Source organism: Aulonocara stuartgranti (genome assembly GCF_965226115.1).
Source record: "Aulonocara stuartgranti genome assembly, chromosome: 19".
NCBI lineage: Eukaryota > Metazoa > Chordata > Actinopteri > Cichliformes > Cichlidae > Aulonocara > Aulonocara stuartgranti.
The window spans coordinates 26,786,671-26,802,638 of record NC_138955.1 but is presented as its reverse complement, the minus strand read 5'-3'; the positions used below and the strand labels follow the sequence as shown (position 1 = coordinate 26,802,638).

General features: G+C 40.3%; 1 protein-coding gene across 6 annotated transcripts in view; it reads right to left on the bottom strand.

The window, feature by feature from the left end:
* npas3 (neuronal PAS domain protein 3) overlaps positions 1 to 15,968 on the bottom strand; it is a 390,159-nt gene that overhangs the window by 25,102 nt on the left and 349,089 nt on the right. For all 6 annotated transcript variants that reach the window (XM_082516529.1, XM_082516527.1, XM_082516528.1 and 3 more), the window contains 3 exons: positions 10,980 to 11,098; positions 6,381 to 6,574; positions 3,442 to 3,548 (listed from right to left, as the gene is read on the bottom strand). In XM_082516529.1, coding sequence (XP_082372655.1) covers positions 3,442 to 3,548; positions 6,381 to 6,574; positions 10,980 to 11,098 — 420 coding nt within the window. The remainder of the gene's footprint in view (positions 1 to 3,441; positions 3,549 to 6,380; positions 6,575 to 10,979; positions 11,099 to 15,968) is intronic.

Sequence of the window (15,968 nt, the reverse complement as noted above, 5' to 3'; positions counted from 1 at the left end):
TCTAAAATATACCTTGATCGATTCCCTAACTATCTGACTCATGTTGCAATGGGGTAACCAGAAGCAGATGTGGAAATCCCACCCAAAAAAAAAATCGGAGAGTGTGAGCTGCTGCTGTTCCACAAAAACAGGAAAATTGAAGTGCAGAAAGTCTGTTTCTCAACTGAAAATGATGAATGATTCAACGATCGGTTACGATTTAACTGAGAAGATTCTGAATTGGGGATGTAGTTTGAGTACAGGCACATAGAGGTGGAGGCCTGGTATGTCTAGTATTTAGTCTGGCTCTTCTTTCACACAAACATCCAGTGCAAAGAGCTCATTTTGATTGGCCAGAACACAAAGAACACAAAAACTAAAAGAACATGGCTCTAAATCACTGTATTAAATAATTATCTTACATTTAAAGGTATCAAGATGAAAAACCAAGCCAATATAAATAAAACTGGATGTTACTCTTTATTTTTGTGTTTGCATTTGATGTCCACACAAACGTTTTCTGTCGCTATCCAATTAGCCAGAAGGTTCCCCCATGTCTGCAGAAAAAAAAGTTAGGAATCATTAGCCTGCCTGTCTGAAATCAGCTTCCACACAATCAGCAGCAAGTTCATAAAGCCACCGAATGAAACCGCCCCAAAGAAAGGCTGATTTTAGAACAATCTGACCGCGCTCCATTTGACGGTGAGGATGGAAAGAAAAAAAGAGAAAAGACATGGAGAACCTCAGTGCCCTGTAGCCATCTATTTCTGAAAGCCCCCCTTTCACAGAGGAAATTAATTTTGAAAGAGGAAGAATAAAATGAACAGCAGAGGTGACTGGAGGTGCTGTATTAGACTACGCTCAACTAAAACCAAGTCATTTAAACCGTTGGCTGGCAGATTGCCTCCCTGACCTCACATCCTCACTGCAGACAGAGAGGAATAATCTCCCTCAATACTTCCCCCTTTTTTTTTGTTTTACACATCCTAACCTGCCCCCCTCCCCTTATTCTGCCTGACCCCGCCAGGCTGCCATAGAGCCACTTCCTGATTGCCACTCTGGATGTTCAGAGCTCAGGAACTTTTGGAGAAGGTAATTGAAAAAGTTTCAGGGAGCTCCATGCTGGTATATTTTCTTGCCTTTTTTTTTGTTGATGAGCTATGTGACATGTTTCATTTGTGTCACAACAGCAGTAAGGGCCGGTGTCGGGAGTCAGAGCTTAAAGAGACCGGCAAAAATCTCTATTTGCAGAGAAATGATGAGGTAAGTACAGTAAGTACAGTCATTTAAGGGCCCTCCTTTCCAGTGAAAGTTAGCAGACCTTTAAGACTAATAGAATAATTTGCAACACAGTATCAAATAATTTCTTTTAACATAACACTGACAGCAAAGGCTTAAAGTCAGTTCCCTCTGTTTTCAGAGTGCATGTAAAAAAATCAAACCAGCAGGAGACCACTAGCTACACTAAAATCAAACACTGCCATTTGTGCGTGTGTGATTTATTTTCTTTCACTGTTCAGCAACAAGGAGACCCCTTCTTAATACCACTAAATGCACTATGATTGGTCTGTTGTTTCTACAACCAATAGAAATGGGCTTCAAATGAAAAAAAAAAAAAAATCAAAGGCCCTCCCTATTTAAAATAAATGACAATATCTTTATTTTTACACAGGCCTTCGTCCAGGAATAAAAACACTGAAGCCTTTCTAGTGGTATGCCATCAACAGTGGCCTTCCACACATTTCCACCAGTGTAATATTCCAATTTTCAAAACCTTCACAAGGGAAAGAGCCTAAACAAACGTTAACACCAAGCTCAAACATAAACCCAAATTTAACTCAAATCAAATGGAGTGCTTCTTATATAGTACCATTTTACTCTAGTATGTCTCATTCACCCAAGTACTTTGTTCTACATCTACAAGTGTTTTCCATCTAATATTCACACTCTGATGAACACATCACGAGCAACATGGGGTTCGATATCTTGCCCAGTGATACTTTGGAACTCAGACTGGAGCAGTCAGAGATCAAACTACCAACCTTGCGGTTAGTAGATGACCTGTTCTGCTTTCTGAGCCACAGCCAGGCTAAAAGAAGGAGAACAAACTGCAGCCTCAAACAGAGATGAACTAAATGCATCTTCAGACAAATAAAGATTATAGGAAATAATTAAAGTCATCATAGTGCCAATAAATTTATAGATTAAGTTAAAGTCAATGCAATTTTATTTATATAGCACCAAATCCCAACAACAGATGCCTCAAGGCACTTGGTGAAAACCCCAAGCAAAAGTGAAAAGGAAAAATGCCCTTTGAACAGGAAGAAACTGCCACCAATGAGGGGAGGAAGAGAGAATAAAAAGCTTCCTTTGGTTAAGGTGTAGATGTAGTGGGACAAAAAGGCCAGTTAAGAACATAGGCCCTAGACCTATGTTCTTAATAAGATGTAAATTGTAATACACTGAGTAAAATGATACTGGCAAACAAACTGGTCTGGGTTTTTTTTTGTCTTGATGCATACTGAATTATCCAGGTAAGGAAATCCCAGAAAGTTGATTCTGTTCATCTGGATGTAGAGTTTTCAGTGGAAGAAACATTTCGTTCTTTCAGAGTATTAATGTAAACCAGCTTCTGAGGGCAGTTTTCATCATATTCAATAGTCATTCCACATCTCTGAGAATGTTGGTTCCATGACTTTTCTGAGCAGTTTGAGTAATTTAAACCAAATCTCAGAAAAGTTAGCATTTTATTGCTTTTACAGCTTTTATTGATACAGTTCGCAAATCACTGCTTTAAGCCTTCAAACCACGTTAATAGAAAAGGGTCTTCAGAGAAATATCTGTGCCTTATATCTGAATGCAATCAGCCGCAGTGGACAATATTTGACAGAATCTGACTGTAGCTGCCCGTGTTCGACTCCCATCACGCCAGCTGTCCTTGCTGTGCCGCTTGTTATTATTTGGCGTTCTGCCTAAATGCCTTCACTACCTCAGACAAACCGTGAAACGCTGTGTTGCTCTGAACGCCTCCTCAGTTTTTACCGCCACTGTAAAGATGTGACTGCAGCAACAAACAGCACGCCGCAAATCATCCAGACAGCCACTAAACATGGATACCAAGCCTCTGCTTGGGTGTGTGTCAGAGGGTGCATTATGCCTCCTGACAAGGGTAATAAGATTGCAGAGTTGCTGCTGTGCAAAAACTTTTCAAAGATACAGGAGAGCAGGGATTCTCTATAAGTGGTTTTAAACTTTGAAGAGGGAAATCTAGCAGTATGACTGCTATGAAACAAATGTACAGATTCACTGGATTAGAGGTAAAGTACATTAAACTAGTGTTTAACCTGTAGGCAAAAAATGCTGAAAAGCTGGCTTATAAACTGCTAGTTCCAAAGTTACTAAGGAAAAAATTATTTTGCCCAATCAGAGAACAGCACTCAGTCAGGTGGTTCCAATACTCACAGTCAAGGTGACTCTGTCTGATCCCCTCCACATCTTCAGCATGAATAAACTGGTAGCACCTCTTCCCCACAATGTCCACTGGAGTCAGGTCCATGTAGTCACTGATTCTGAAACAAAGAGTACACGTTCCAAAGTGGTAAATGGTAAATGGACTGGCTCTTCTTCAGCACTTTTCCAGTCTACTTGAGCACTCGAGCATTCACATTCAGAGAGCAACTTAAGGTTCAGGATACTTTGGCCTTGCAGACTGGCGCACCCAGGAATCGGACCAATAACCTTCCAGTTAGTAGATCATCTGCTATACCTCCTGATCTACAGCCACCCGTAGTGGAAGCTCAACTGTATGTGTAATACACAAATACATGTCTAAAAGGCCCCATGATTTTGATTTTTTTTTAAATTTCACTTAAATGAAGCTTCACAGGTTTCACTTCTTTCAAAGTTCTAAACTTTTTGGTCATCATTTGTTTTTTACGCCACTTTCAACAAAACACCACAACCACACGCTGGTTATGTTATTCAGTTGCATTCGTTTAGCTTTTTCTGTTTGATATTTTCCAAAATGTTGTGTTTTCTGACATCTCTTTGGTTTCTGAACTGTTGTTAAGATTTCTGAAGTGCTGCTGAGTTTTCGAGATTTCTTCGTGCTTTACAGAACGTTGTTGTCTTTTCAATTTTGTTGATATGTTTCTGAAATGTTCTAAAATGGCACCTCGGGGCCACCGTATCTATTTGCCAGCGGTCAGCAAAAATTGAAGAAAGAATCTAATTCTGATAATCAATAACAAAGATTATATTTGCTCCTTTATAAGTGGAATTGCTGATGAAAGAATATCCACTTCCCCATGTTCTATTCTGTTGCTTTGCTTTGGATGATAATCTTGCATCCATATCCCACCACAATAAGCTGCATGGAAGTGGAAATGTTGTGAAACTTTGAAATACATAGCTTGTCACACTGAGACAATTTTCTTTCTGCAGTTCTGGTATTCGATGATTACGAAGTCTGATTCAGGGGAGGCAAAAAAAGCTAATAAACCCAACAACAGAGACTGAAGCTGCCTGTCTATTGTACAGGTAACACATGTGAGCTTTAAAAAGCTTTAATTTGAACAAATTTGCCACAGGATAGACAGAACAATTTCCCCAGTTTCATTGTGACAGCGAGTGGGCGGTGGGAGGACTAATGTCTGGCAGGCAGATAACAGCACACTCTGTTCTTTAGAAAAACCCATCCTCCCATTTTCTCATTCTCTTAGAAACTCATCCTCAAAATGGGGCTGTAATGGGAGCGACACTTGCCTGTTCACCACAGAGACGCTTTCTGTCGCTGCGCACTGAATATCATCATCTGCCTCGCATTGTGTCCCTTTTTTCCACCCACCAATAAAGCAATCTGCCTACTATCATTTTCCCCTCCTCTCTTTCTATAATAAAACATGAAGGTTTTTTTTTTTTGCCTGATATGAATCTCCTTGGTTGGCCAGTTAACTCCTGCATGAGATCCTGATACCTATCTGCTTTATCTGGACAGAGCAAAGGAGATGGATCCATCAGAGACATATTTCACTGTTAAACCGGGGAGGATTGGGTCAGGGTTCTCATGAATAAGATGCTCTGACAGGGAAGGCAACTTTTCTTCTTGAACAGCAGGTGTGAAAGATGAATGCAGAAGTAGTCGGTAGTCAGTTTTTTTGGTATAATTTCTTGTGATATTTAATCACAATATAAGTGGAGCACTCTAAAATGTCCAATCAAAATAAACTAAGATGAACAGATAATTTTGTAGATAAAAAACTCCTTAAACATATCATTTACTCAGCAATACTATGTTCATATGTATCAGCCGAAATATTATGTACACAATGTGTGTGTAATATAAGGTGATATAAGTCAGTACATCATTAACTGATCATCAGAATCTGTGACTGCCTCTATAAAAGCTGACATTTTGGTAGTTTGCTCATCAGGAGCATTCAGGTATGTGTTAACACAATGTCAGGAGGAAAGACATCTATAACTATCTTAAAGAAACAATTGCTGCCCATCAATCTGGGAAATTTCAGGGTCATTCCAAGCAATTTGAAGTTGTATTAAAAGAAAGATAATCGACAAGTGAAAAACATTGAAGACAGTTGCCGATCTTCTCAGGAGTGGACGTCTCACCAAATTCACCCCAAGGTCAGACTGTGTAAAATACCTAAGAGCAAAGTTGAGCGGAAAGTGGAATCAGAAATTTATGTTATATTGACCGAGAATGTTTTTAGTGTCATTCACTTACACTCAAGTTTAAACACTGGCAACTTTCAGTGCTACCCCTCAACCTTCTAGTATCAATTTCAAAACCCGTCTTCTTCTCAAGTTATCGAAATCACAAGATTTTCAGAAAACTTGCCCAAAACAGTAAACAAGTTCTAAACTTTGACTTGAAACAAACGAAACTGTTTCCACTCACTCAGTAGACAGTGTTAAAGACAGCTAGTGTTTACTTCTGCAGCACATTCAGCAATAAGTGCAGCTGAGATTTAAACTTGGTTATTGGGCATGTTATTAATTTATTTATTAATTTTTTAATAATTTCTTTTTGTCCAATAAATCATGATAGTGTAATATGTCATTTGCTGTTCATGCCACGTTTCTTGAAGTGTTACTAAGACATGGTAGGGACTAGATATTATTATAAAAACATGTCTTCTCAAAAAGTTTTCATTCATTTGTGTGATCTATAAACTCTTTGTAACCCATAATAAGTTAATCAGTGTATTAAATATAAACTAAAAAGCATTTAATACAATAAGACTAACAAAATTAAGAATGAAAATGATAGCTAAAGACCTATATGTTGCTTTTTTGTTGCGTTCTTTTCATAAAAACTATTGTGCACTCTTTTTCAACAGATGACAAAAACAAAACAAAAAAACTCAGTTTTTCTGCTCTACCTGTTCTCACAGTAGACAATCTTTAGGTCCATGTTGACTCGGGTCACGAACATTTGGCAGTCGATGCGAACCTCGTTGATTGTTGGCGGCGGGAGAGCGTGAGCCACCGCCACCATCCCCATGATCTGATTGGGCACTGAGCGGCTGTGCGTCAGAGCCATCCTGATCCGCAGGCGCCCTGTGACGTGGATCACCTGAAGGGGAAAAAACAAGTAAAGGAAAGTCAGAGAACTTTTTCAAATGAAAACAAGCATTCACCTACATTTCTTTCTTTGTATTGAGAATCAGGATGTATGATAATGCAACTTTTGGCCTCGAAGAAGCTAAAGAAAGACATCAGCTCAGACTTTGTATAGGTGATAACTATGAAGCACTAATAACCTGTATGCTGGTCAGCTCAAACTTGATGTCCAATTTAGAGGTGGACAAAAATTATACCAGTGTCATGTATGTAAGTGCAAATGTCTGTACTAATATATGATTATGTTTATCTGCTTGTCTGGAACAGGTTTCACTTATAAATGAGCCTGGTTCTGCCGGAGGTTTCTTCCTGTTAAAAGGGAGTTTTTCCTTCCCACTGTTGCCAAAGTGCTTGCTCATAGGGGGTCACATGATTGTTGGGTTTTTCTCTGTATCTATGAAGCGCCTTGAGGCGACTTTTGTTGTGATTTGGCGCTATATAAATAAAATTGAATTGAATTGAATTGAAATGAGACACTGAGTCTCAATGGGCACTACGTATATAAATAAAGGCAAAATAAAATTGAAAAAATACATATGTGAATATCTGTTTTGTATCGTAGTCTCTACTAAAATACAAATGTGCTCTATTCTCATTGGGTGGCCGTAGCTCACGAGGTAAAGCACTTCCTCTACAAAGTGGAAGGCCGGCTCTTCAATCACCTACTCCTCTTGTCTGCGTGTCGAAGCATCCTTTAGCAAGATACTGAACTCCGAGTTCCCCTCAAGCTATCTATTGGAGTGTGTGAAGTTAAAATGTGCTTGTTTAAATGTGTGTAAATGGATAAGAAAGTGCTTTGAGTGCTCAAATAGACTAGAAAAGTACTATATAAGTACCAGTCTGTTTAGGTCTCCCAATTATTATGCTAGTAAACTTTATATAAATCTTTATGAGGATACTGGCACTTCTTCCTTATCTTCATCTATCATCATATTAATGCCCAAATGCCCAACATCCAAACTTACCAAAAACTCTCAAACAAGTTTGAGCTATCAAAGAACCATTTCCATGTGTGTCCTCCAAAGTAAGGACCACATAAAATATGTGTCCTGTGGTTATGTGTCCCAGCTCATAAACAAAAACACAAACTGGTCCACACAAAAACTTGTTTCACACAAAAGCTGAAAAAGCAAAGTAAACATACTTCCTGTGCTATATTTTTGATAATGCTAGTGTTTGAATTGAGTCTCTATTCCATTCATGGTTCAGACAATGTATTAATGAAATCTGTAAGTTCTTTTAGTGATTTTGTTTTGTCTTTGACAGCTTTTCCTCTGTCTTTCCTCTGCTGTCTGCCATCATTCCTGAGGAGAATTGAATGTATTAGTCAGGGATAAACCACGAGTGACCCCACATATACACACATTGACGCACAAACAAGGCAGCCCAAAGAATCCCCTTTAATCCGGCTTCTCGATCTGTGAATAGTGAGACGGTCGCAGAGCTTAGAGTCCTGATGTTACACCTATACATGCATATTTTCTTTCTGCAGAAAAAAATCACAAACCTAAGCATGGGAACAAGATCAAACCAAGGTTACTGTAACTGCAAAAGCGGAAGAAAAACAGACAAGTCCTTCACTGTAATAGACAGCCAAAGTTCTAGTGTCACTTTCATCTAACATTTTTTTTCCACATAAATTTTAAAGTCTCAGAAGTGTGAACTGAAAGCCCAGTTCTGTTAAGTTCACTTCATTCAGATCAGATGACAAGGGCAGTGCACTTTTTAGCCATATTATTTAACACAATGTAGGAGAGTGAAATAATGACACAGGAATCGAGAAAAGTGTACTGAAACTGATTTTCAAGAATTGTTGTGAAGAGCTGTAGTAACTACAGACAGATAAAGTTGATGAAGCTAGGTTTAGAAGAGAGTTGACAATTACTACCAGTATGGCTTCATGTTGATAAAAGAGCAGTACAAATGCGATGCTTGCTTTGAGAGTGTTGATGGAGAAGTATGGACGAGGTTAGAAGGAGTTCAGTTCAATTCAATTTTATTTATACAGTGCCCAAATCACAACAACAGTCGCCTCAAGGCGCTTTAAATTGTAAGGTAGACCCTACAATAATACATACAGAGAAAAACCCAACAATCATATGACTCCCTATGAGCACTTTGGCAACAGTGGGAAAGAAAAACTCCCTTTTAACAGGAAGAAACCTCTGGCAGAACCAGGCACAGGGAGGGGCAGCTGTCTGACACGGCCGGTTGGGGTGAGAGAAGGACAAAACAGGACAAAAGACATGCTGTGGAAGTTTCTTTGTGGATTTAGAGACACCTGATAGGGTTCCAAGACAGGAAGTGTGGTACTGCAAGTCAAGAGTGGCACAGAAGTATTTGAGGATGGTATAGGGCATGCAGAGAGATAACAGGAATCTGTTCTAAGCCTGTTCTTGTTTGCAGCGGTGATAGATGGGAGTATACATGGACTATTGTCTATGCAGATGATGACTGAGTCAGAGTAGACAGTAAGGGGAAGAAAGCCTGGAGAGGTAAAGGTATACTCTGGAGAGAAGAGGAATGAAAGTCAGTAGAAGCAAGACAGAATACACGTGTGAATGAGAGGGAGGCAGGTTTAAGAGTGATGATGCAAAGAGCAGAAGTCATGAAGAAGATTTATGGATGGAGTAAACGGAGGACATGCAGAGCATTGCTGTCTTAGAGAGGATGCTAGGGTGAGATACAGATGCAGGAAGATGACTGGTAAAGGCAGCAGCTGACAGACAAACATACACAATGGCATGAAAAGTGTTTCCCCCCTTCCTGAGTTTCTATTTTTTTTATATGTTTATCAAAGTTCAATGTTTCAAATCACCAAATAAATGTAAATATTAGACAAAGATACCACAAGTAAACAAAAAATGCAGTTTCTTAATGAAGGTGTTTATTATTAAGGGGGAAAAGAAAAGAAATCCAAACCTAAATGGCCCTGTAAAAAACCTAAATGGCCCCCAGAAAAAGTAGACCAAAAGACAGACAGCATATTGCGATAGAAGGAAATTCAGGACCAAATTATAATAAAATAAGTAGCTGAGATTCTCAACCTGGAAAAGATTATAAGGCCATTTCTAAAGCTGTGGGACTCCAGCAAACCACAGTGCTGGAGTCAAATGGTAAAAACATGGAACAGTGGTGAACAAAATTAACCCAAGTTCAATGACGACTCATCCAAGAGGTCACAGAAGACCCCAGAACAACATCCCAAGAACTGCAGGCCTCACTTGCTTCATTTAAGGTTCATGACCCCACCATAAGAAAGAAACTGGGCAAAATGGCATCCATGGTGAAGTTCCAAGACTGCTTACTGCTAAGCAAAAGGAACATAAAGGCTCATCTCACGTTTGCATAAAAACATCTTAATGATCCCCAAGACCTTTGGGAAAAGAGTCTGTGGACAGACGAGGCAAGAGCTGAACTTTTTGGACGGTGTGTGTCCCGTTACATCTGTCATAAAACTAACAGAACATTTTTGAAAAGGAACATCATGTCAACAGTAAAATATGGTGGTGCTATTGTGATGGTCTGGGGCTGTTTTCCTGCCTCAGGACCTGGAAGACTTGCTGTGGTAAGTGGAACCTTGAATTCTGCTGTCTACCAAAACATCCTGAAGGAGAATGTCCGGCGATCTGTTCGTGACCTCAAACTGAAGTGCACTTGGGTTCAAACTGAAGACTTTGGAGTGGCCTAGTCAAAGTCCTAAACTGAATCCGATTGAGATGCTGTGGCATGACCTTGACAACCCTCCACAGCGATGTAAAAGACTTATTGGTTTAGGGAGCAATTCCTTTTTTTTTGCACATGGCCATGTAGGTTTGGGTTTTGTTCCCCTAATAATAAACACTTTAGAAACTGCATTTTGTGTTTACTTGTGTTATCTTTGTCTAATATTTAAATTTGTTTAATGATCTGAAACATTTAAGTGTGACAAACAAAAAATAGGAGGCATGATGAAGGCAAAGACTTTTCAAACTACTGTATATAGAAAAGGAGACACATAAGCATGCAAAGTACCTATTTTTTCATTACATTATAAATTTCCACGTGAATCACAGATTAAAAACAGTAATGAGTTGATTTGTCCTCAAGCAGATGAAGGGAGATGATCATACCCATGTTAGAAAATCCAGTCTTTCAAAAATTTAGCAGCAACTCCATAATTTGTTAGATGGTTTTTGTAATTTTGCCTGGGTACACACAGTTTAAATCAAATAATTAATATGTGATTGAAGAAAGATTGACTTTCAGCTTCAACACAAGAGGTTTTTATGAAAAACTTCATAGTGACTTTTCTTTTCCCCCTTCTCCACAGTTCCAGTTTTAGAATTCAACTTATTTTTGCGATACATTGTTCTGACCTTATATCCTGAGGACTTGATGTGCACGCCTCTCTTTGTGAGTGTAGATTTCATCCGGGTGAAGAAGGACCGTTCCAGGGAGTTATCAGGAGCCAGAAGACTGGGACTGCTGGATTCGACTGTGACAAAAACAGACAATACGAAAACTGAGTCTGATAAATGTTTCTTTTTCTGAGTGTATTATGCAAAATAAACTGAATGAAAAAAAATCACACAACGCTCTATAAGATTAATTTAGTTCTATATTCCAAATGTCAAACAAAACACTTAAAATGTAACAGGTAAGTTGAAATAGTTTTAAAGAAGCCTTTTTGTTTTGGTATTTTTTTAAAAAGTCATCATACAAGGATATGATTTACAACTTGAATAAATGCTTCCAGTAAGGTTATGCCATCAACTGCTAGTTTTAAGTCTTCTTGCTTCCTTGTAAGTCTTTACTGTATGGGCATGTTTAACAACCACCAAGGTAATTAAAGTCAACAAAAACTAAAAACTAAACCTACACGTGCAAAAACATTTTAGTTCAGTAAAAAAAAATAAATACAGAAAACCAGACTTTTCATAAAAAATATATTTATATATACACACATGCAATTTAATGTATGTACATTTTGAATAATTTCAAGTAAGAAATCCCAATATAGAACACTTAATTATGCAAGTTATTAATCAGACTGAAACTAAATAACCTAAAGTCCAGGTGGAATGAAACTGAAAACAGTGCATAGCAACAATAATAAAAAAAAGATTAGTTTACTTTATGATGGTTCACCAAAAGTGTACAGCGCAGAAAACTGTAATTGGCTCAAACACAAGTGAAGCATTTTTAAATGGGTGTATAACTAATATACACATTCATACTGTCAGTTCAGCCAGTCAACCAATCACAGCTGCAGTCAACCCGTCAATCAAATCAAAGCAGCTCATGACACTCAAACGGGGAAATGTCAAAACACATCAGAAGAGGACGACGCAGCGATTAGATCCAAAGTAAAGGGTTAAGGTTAACAGCTTGAAAACGACAATCTTCTGATATTAGAACTATTAAAATAAGCCTCATGTAATTGTTGAAAGACTGAAATTTGATGCTTCCTTTAGCAAAGTTAAAATTGCTCAGACGACTCCTAACTGATAGGTTAACAGCCTGTGGCAGCCTGGCCCTTCACAACATGAAATCCTCACACAAGAAGTCAATTTTTTCAGCAGCCTTCAAAGTTCAGCCAGTGAGCTTACATCAAATCAGGAGGTAGCAATGCTTACGTAAGGTGAGATGCTTCATTTGTCAGCAGCTGTCAGCTTTCAGAAATCAGCTGCATATTCATAACTTCTCCGTCCATCAGAGGAAGCGATGTGAGGAGAGACAGCCAGGAAATGTTCCCTTACACTTAATCAGAATCAGAATCAGAATCAGAATGGGTTTATTGCCAGATGTTGAGGTTTACAACATTAGGAATTTGCTGCGGTGCTTCAGTGCAAACAATAAGAATTAAAGTGCTATGTAGAAAGAAAGATATGTGCATGAGATATACATGAGATATATACATGAGAATAAGAATTATGAGTGCTACGTAGAAAGATATATACATGAGTGCAGGTGGTGATCAGTGCCAGACATGAAATGATGCAGTGACACAGCGTAGGGTCATATGTTAGTGGCGGGGACAGTCATGTGGTTATTGTTCATGTGTCCAACAGCAGAGGGGAAGAAACTGTTCTTGTGGCGAGAGGTTCTGGTGCGAATGGACCGGAGCCTCCTGCCTGAGGGGAGCAGGTCAAACAGACTGTGTCCAGGGTGAGAAGGGTCAGCTGAGATCCGGGCTGCACGCCGCAGTGTCCTGGAGGTGTACAGGTCCTGCAGAGATGGGAGTCTGCAGCCAATCACCTTCTCAGCAGAGCGCACAACACGCTGCAGTCTCTGTTTGTCCCTGATAGTGGCTCCAGCGTACCACACGGTGATGGAGGAGGTGAGGATGGACTCGATGATTGCAGTGTAGAATTGCATCATCGTCCGTGTTGGCAGGTTGAATTTCTTCAGCTGCCTCAGGAAGTACATCCTCTGCTGGGCTTTCTTGATGACGGAGGTGATGGTGGGCTCCCACTTCAGGTCCTGGGTGATGGTGGTACCCAGGAAGCGGAATGAGTCCACAGAGGTGATGGGGGTGTCAGTCAGGATGATGGGGGGGAGTGGGGCTGTGTGCTTCCTGAAGTCCACAATAATCTCCACTGTCTTCTGGGCATTCAGCACCAGGTTGTTGTGGCTGCACCAGGACACCAGACGTTCAACCTCCCTCCTGTAGGCAGACTCATCCCCGTCAGAGATGAGCCCAATGACGGTGGTGTCATCTGCGAACTTGATTAGCTTGACAGACTGGTGGGTGGAGGTGCAGCAGTTGGTGTACAGGGAGAAGAGCAGAGGAGAAAGAACACAGCCCTGAGGGGAGCCGGTGCTGATGGTCCGGGAGTCCGAGACATTCTTCCCCAGCCTCACGTGCTGCTTCCTGTCCGTCAGGAAGTCAGTGATCCACCGGCAGATGGGATCAGGCACATTCATCTGGGAAAGCTTGCCTTGGAGATGGTCTGGAAGGATGGTGTTGAAGGCAGAGCTGAAGTCCACAAACAGGATCCTGGCGTAGGTTCCTGGGGAGTCCAGATGCTGCAGGATGAAGTGTAGGGCCATGTTGATGGCGTCGTCTACAGACCTGTTGGCTCTATATGCAAACTGCAGGGGGTCCAGGAGGGGGGCCGTGAGGGTCTTGAGATGGGAGAGAACTAGGCGCTCAAATGACTTCATGACCACAGATGTCAGAGCCACGGGTCTGTAGTCATTTAGTCCAGTGATCCTAGGTTTCTTGGGGACAGGGATTATGGTAGAGGACTTGAAGCAGGCAGGCACATGACATGCCTGCAGTGAGGAGTTGAAGATGCCAGAAAACACTGGGGCCAGCTCGTTTGCACAGTGTCTGAGGGTGGCAGGAGACACACCGTCTGGGCCGGGAGCTTTCCGAGCATTCAGATTCTTAAACTGCTTCCTCACATCTGCTTCATGAATATGAAGAGTTGTGGTCGGAGGAGGTGGTGTGAAATCCTCTTTTGTGTGGGGTGAGGAGGGGGGTGTTGTAGGTGAACAGTTTGAAGGTGGTGATGGCTCTATGGAGGGGGGAGAGGTGGGGGAATGAGTGTCCAAAGTGCCTCTATTGTTGGGGTCGTTGGAGGTGTGAAGGCTGCCTGATGGCTCGTCAAAACGACAGTAGAAGTCGTTGAGGGTGTTGGCTAAGAGCAAGTCATCAGTGGAGTGGGGGGTTTTAGGCTTGTAGTAAACACGATGACCAACAGTGTTCAGTACAAACACAATCCAGGTTGCTTAAGTGTACAAATGTCAAAATTCACTTGGAATTAAGCATGGCAATATGGGAGTGTTATTGTTGTAGCATTATTCCCAGATGTGTCTGGAGTGCTGTACTTGTGAATGTGTAACAGTGTATTCAGATTTTCAAGAGTTGAAGCTGGTTAAGGTTACAGAAAGGTTGTGATCATGTAAGTTCAATCAGACTCACCAAATTATTTTTCTTTGAACTAATCCACAGACTTTGGAGTCAAAACCTGTGTAGAATTTCCATGTAGCCCCAACCACCTCCTGCTGACTCATACACAGTTTGTGAATGCATTATTTCATTCACTGAAAAACACAACACTGTGCATCTCTGTGTAACTCAGTCAGGGATTATGTTGCTCCTAAACACAGTAACAATTTTAAAAAAGAGTGGGAAAGTCATGTGCAATTTTTTTGCCCCATCCTCCATCAGAAATTCTCAAAGAGCAGCACAGGGTACGATTAATCATCACAATCAAATTGCGATCGTTCACTTGGAAGAAGAGACTCAAATGGGAAGACAAGCTAAAGTCACAAAATCCAAATTTGATTCAAACACAAGCGGTCAGTCAGAGAAAGTAAACAAGTGAAAGAAGGGGCTGCCAAAGGGCAAAAAAACAAAACACAGACTGATCGATGAGAAACGTAAAACAAGAAAAAGAAAAGAAAAAATACAACAGGAAGTGAACCAAAACTCTAAACTATAGCACACATCCTTTAGACGTGTAATATAAGATAACTCTTGTGCTGGCTAATTTCCTACAGCTTTCATCAAATTAAAAAAAGCTAATCCAAGTCCATATTTGTAATTCCAGACATGCTGGGTTATTTGTTTTCTATTTGCTTGTGAACATTTAAGGTAATGCGAAAGCACAATTTAACCACAGACAGCGATCAACATGTTATCGTGCAGCTTACATCCACCAACGCCGCTTCCTGCAACTTTAGCACGACGCAGAACTGGAACATTTCCTTCCAGCATGTAAATCCTTTTATGATGTCTCAACACAGTTGTTCAGGTTGGTGAGCACTAAAAGGCTACTTGCTTTTCCCTCTGTTGCAGGTCTTTATTTTTCTTTGTTTCAGGAGGCAACTCCCCTAACACACACACACACGCACAACCACGCACGCTTATGCATGAACACAGTCAGGTCTCTGGTGGATGTGGCAGTTTGATCAGCACTGATATGTGTTGACAACGTCTAATCTGAAAAAATTGAAAGAAATGAATTAATATGCAAATTCATCCTTTATAATATAAACGTCCTTGAAGAGAGGAAGACAGGAGGGAGGGGGGAGGGGTGAATGAGAGAAAAAGGGAGTGAGGGAAAAAAGGAGAGAGGGGAAAGCATGGGGGTGGAAAGACTGGAGAAAATAAAGGAGGAAGTAAGGGAAAAATAAGAGAAATACAAATTTGAATGTGAAACAGGTAGACAGAAAGAAAAGAAGTCATTTCAGAAAAACCTTGATAGAAAAAGGAAAGTAGATGAAGCATGGGATAAAAATACTGACAACCACTCATGCTACCCATCAGAAGATTTTCAAAAAACGTGACCTTGACCTTCAGGTCAAAATCACTGACATTCAAACTCATCTGAGTAGATACAACAATGGTATTA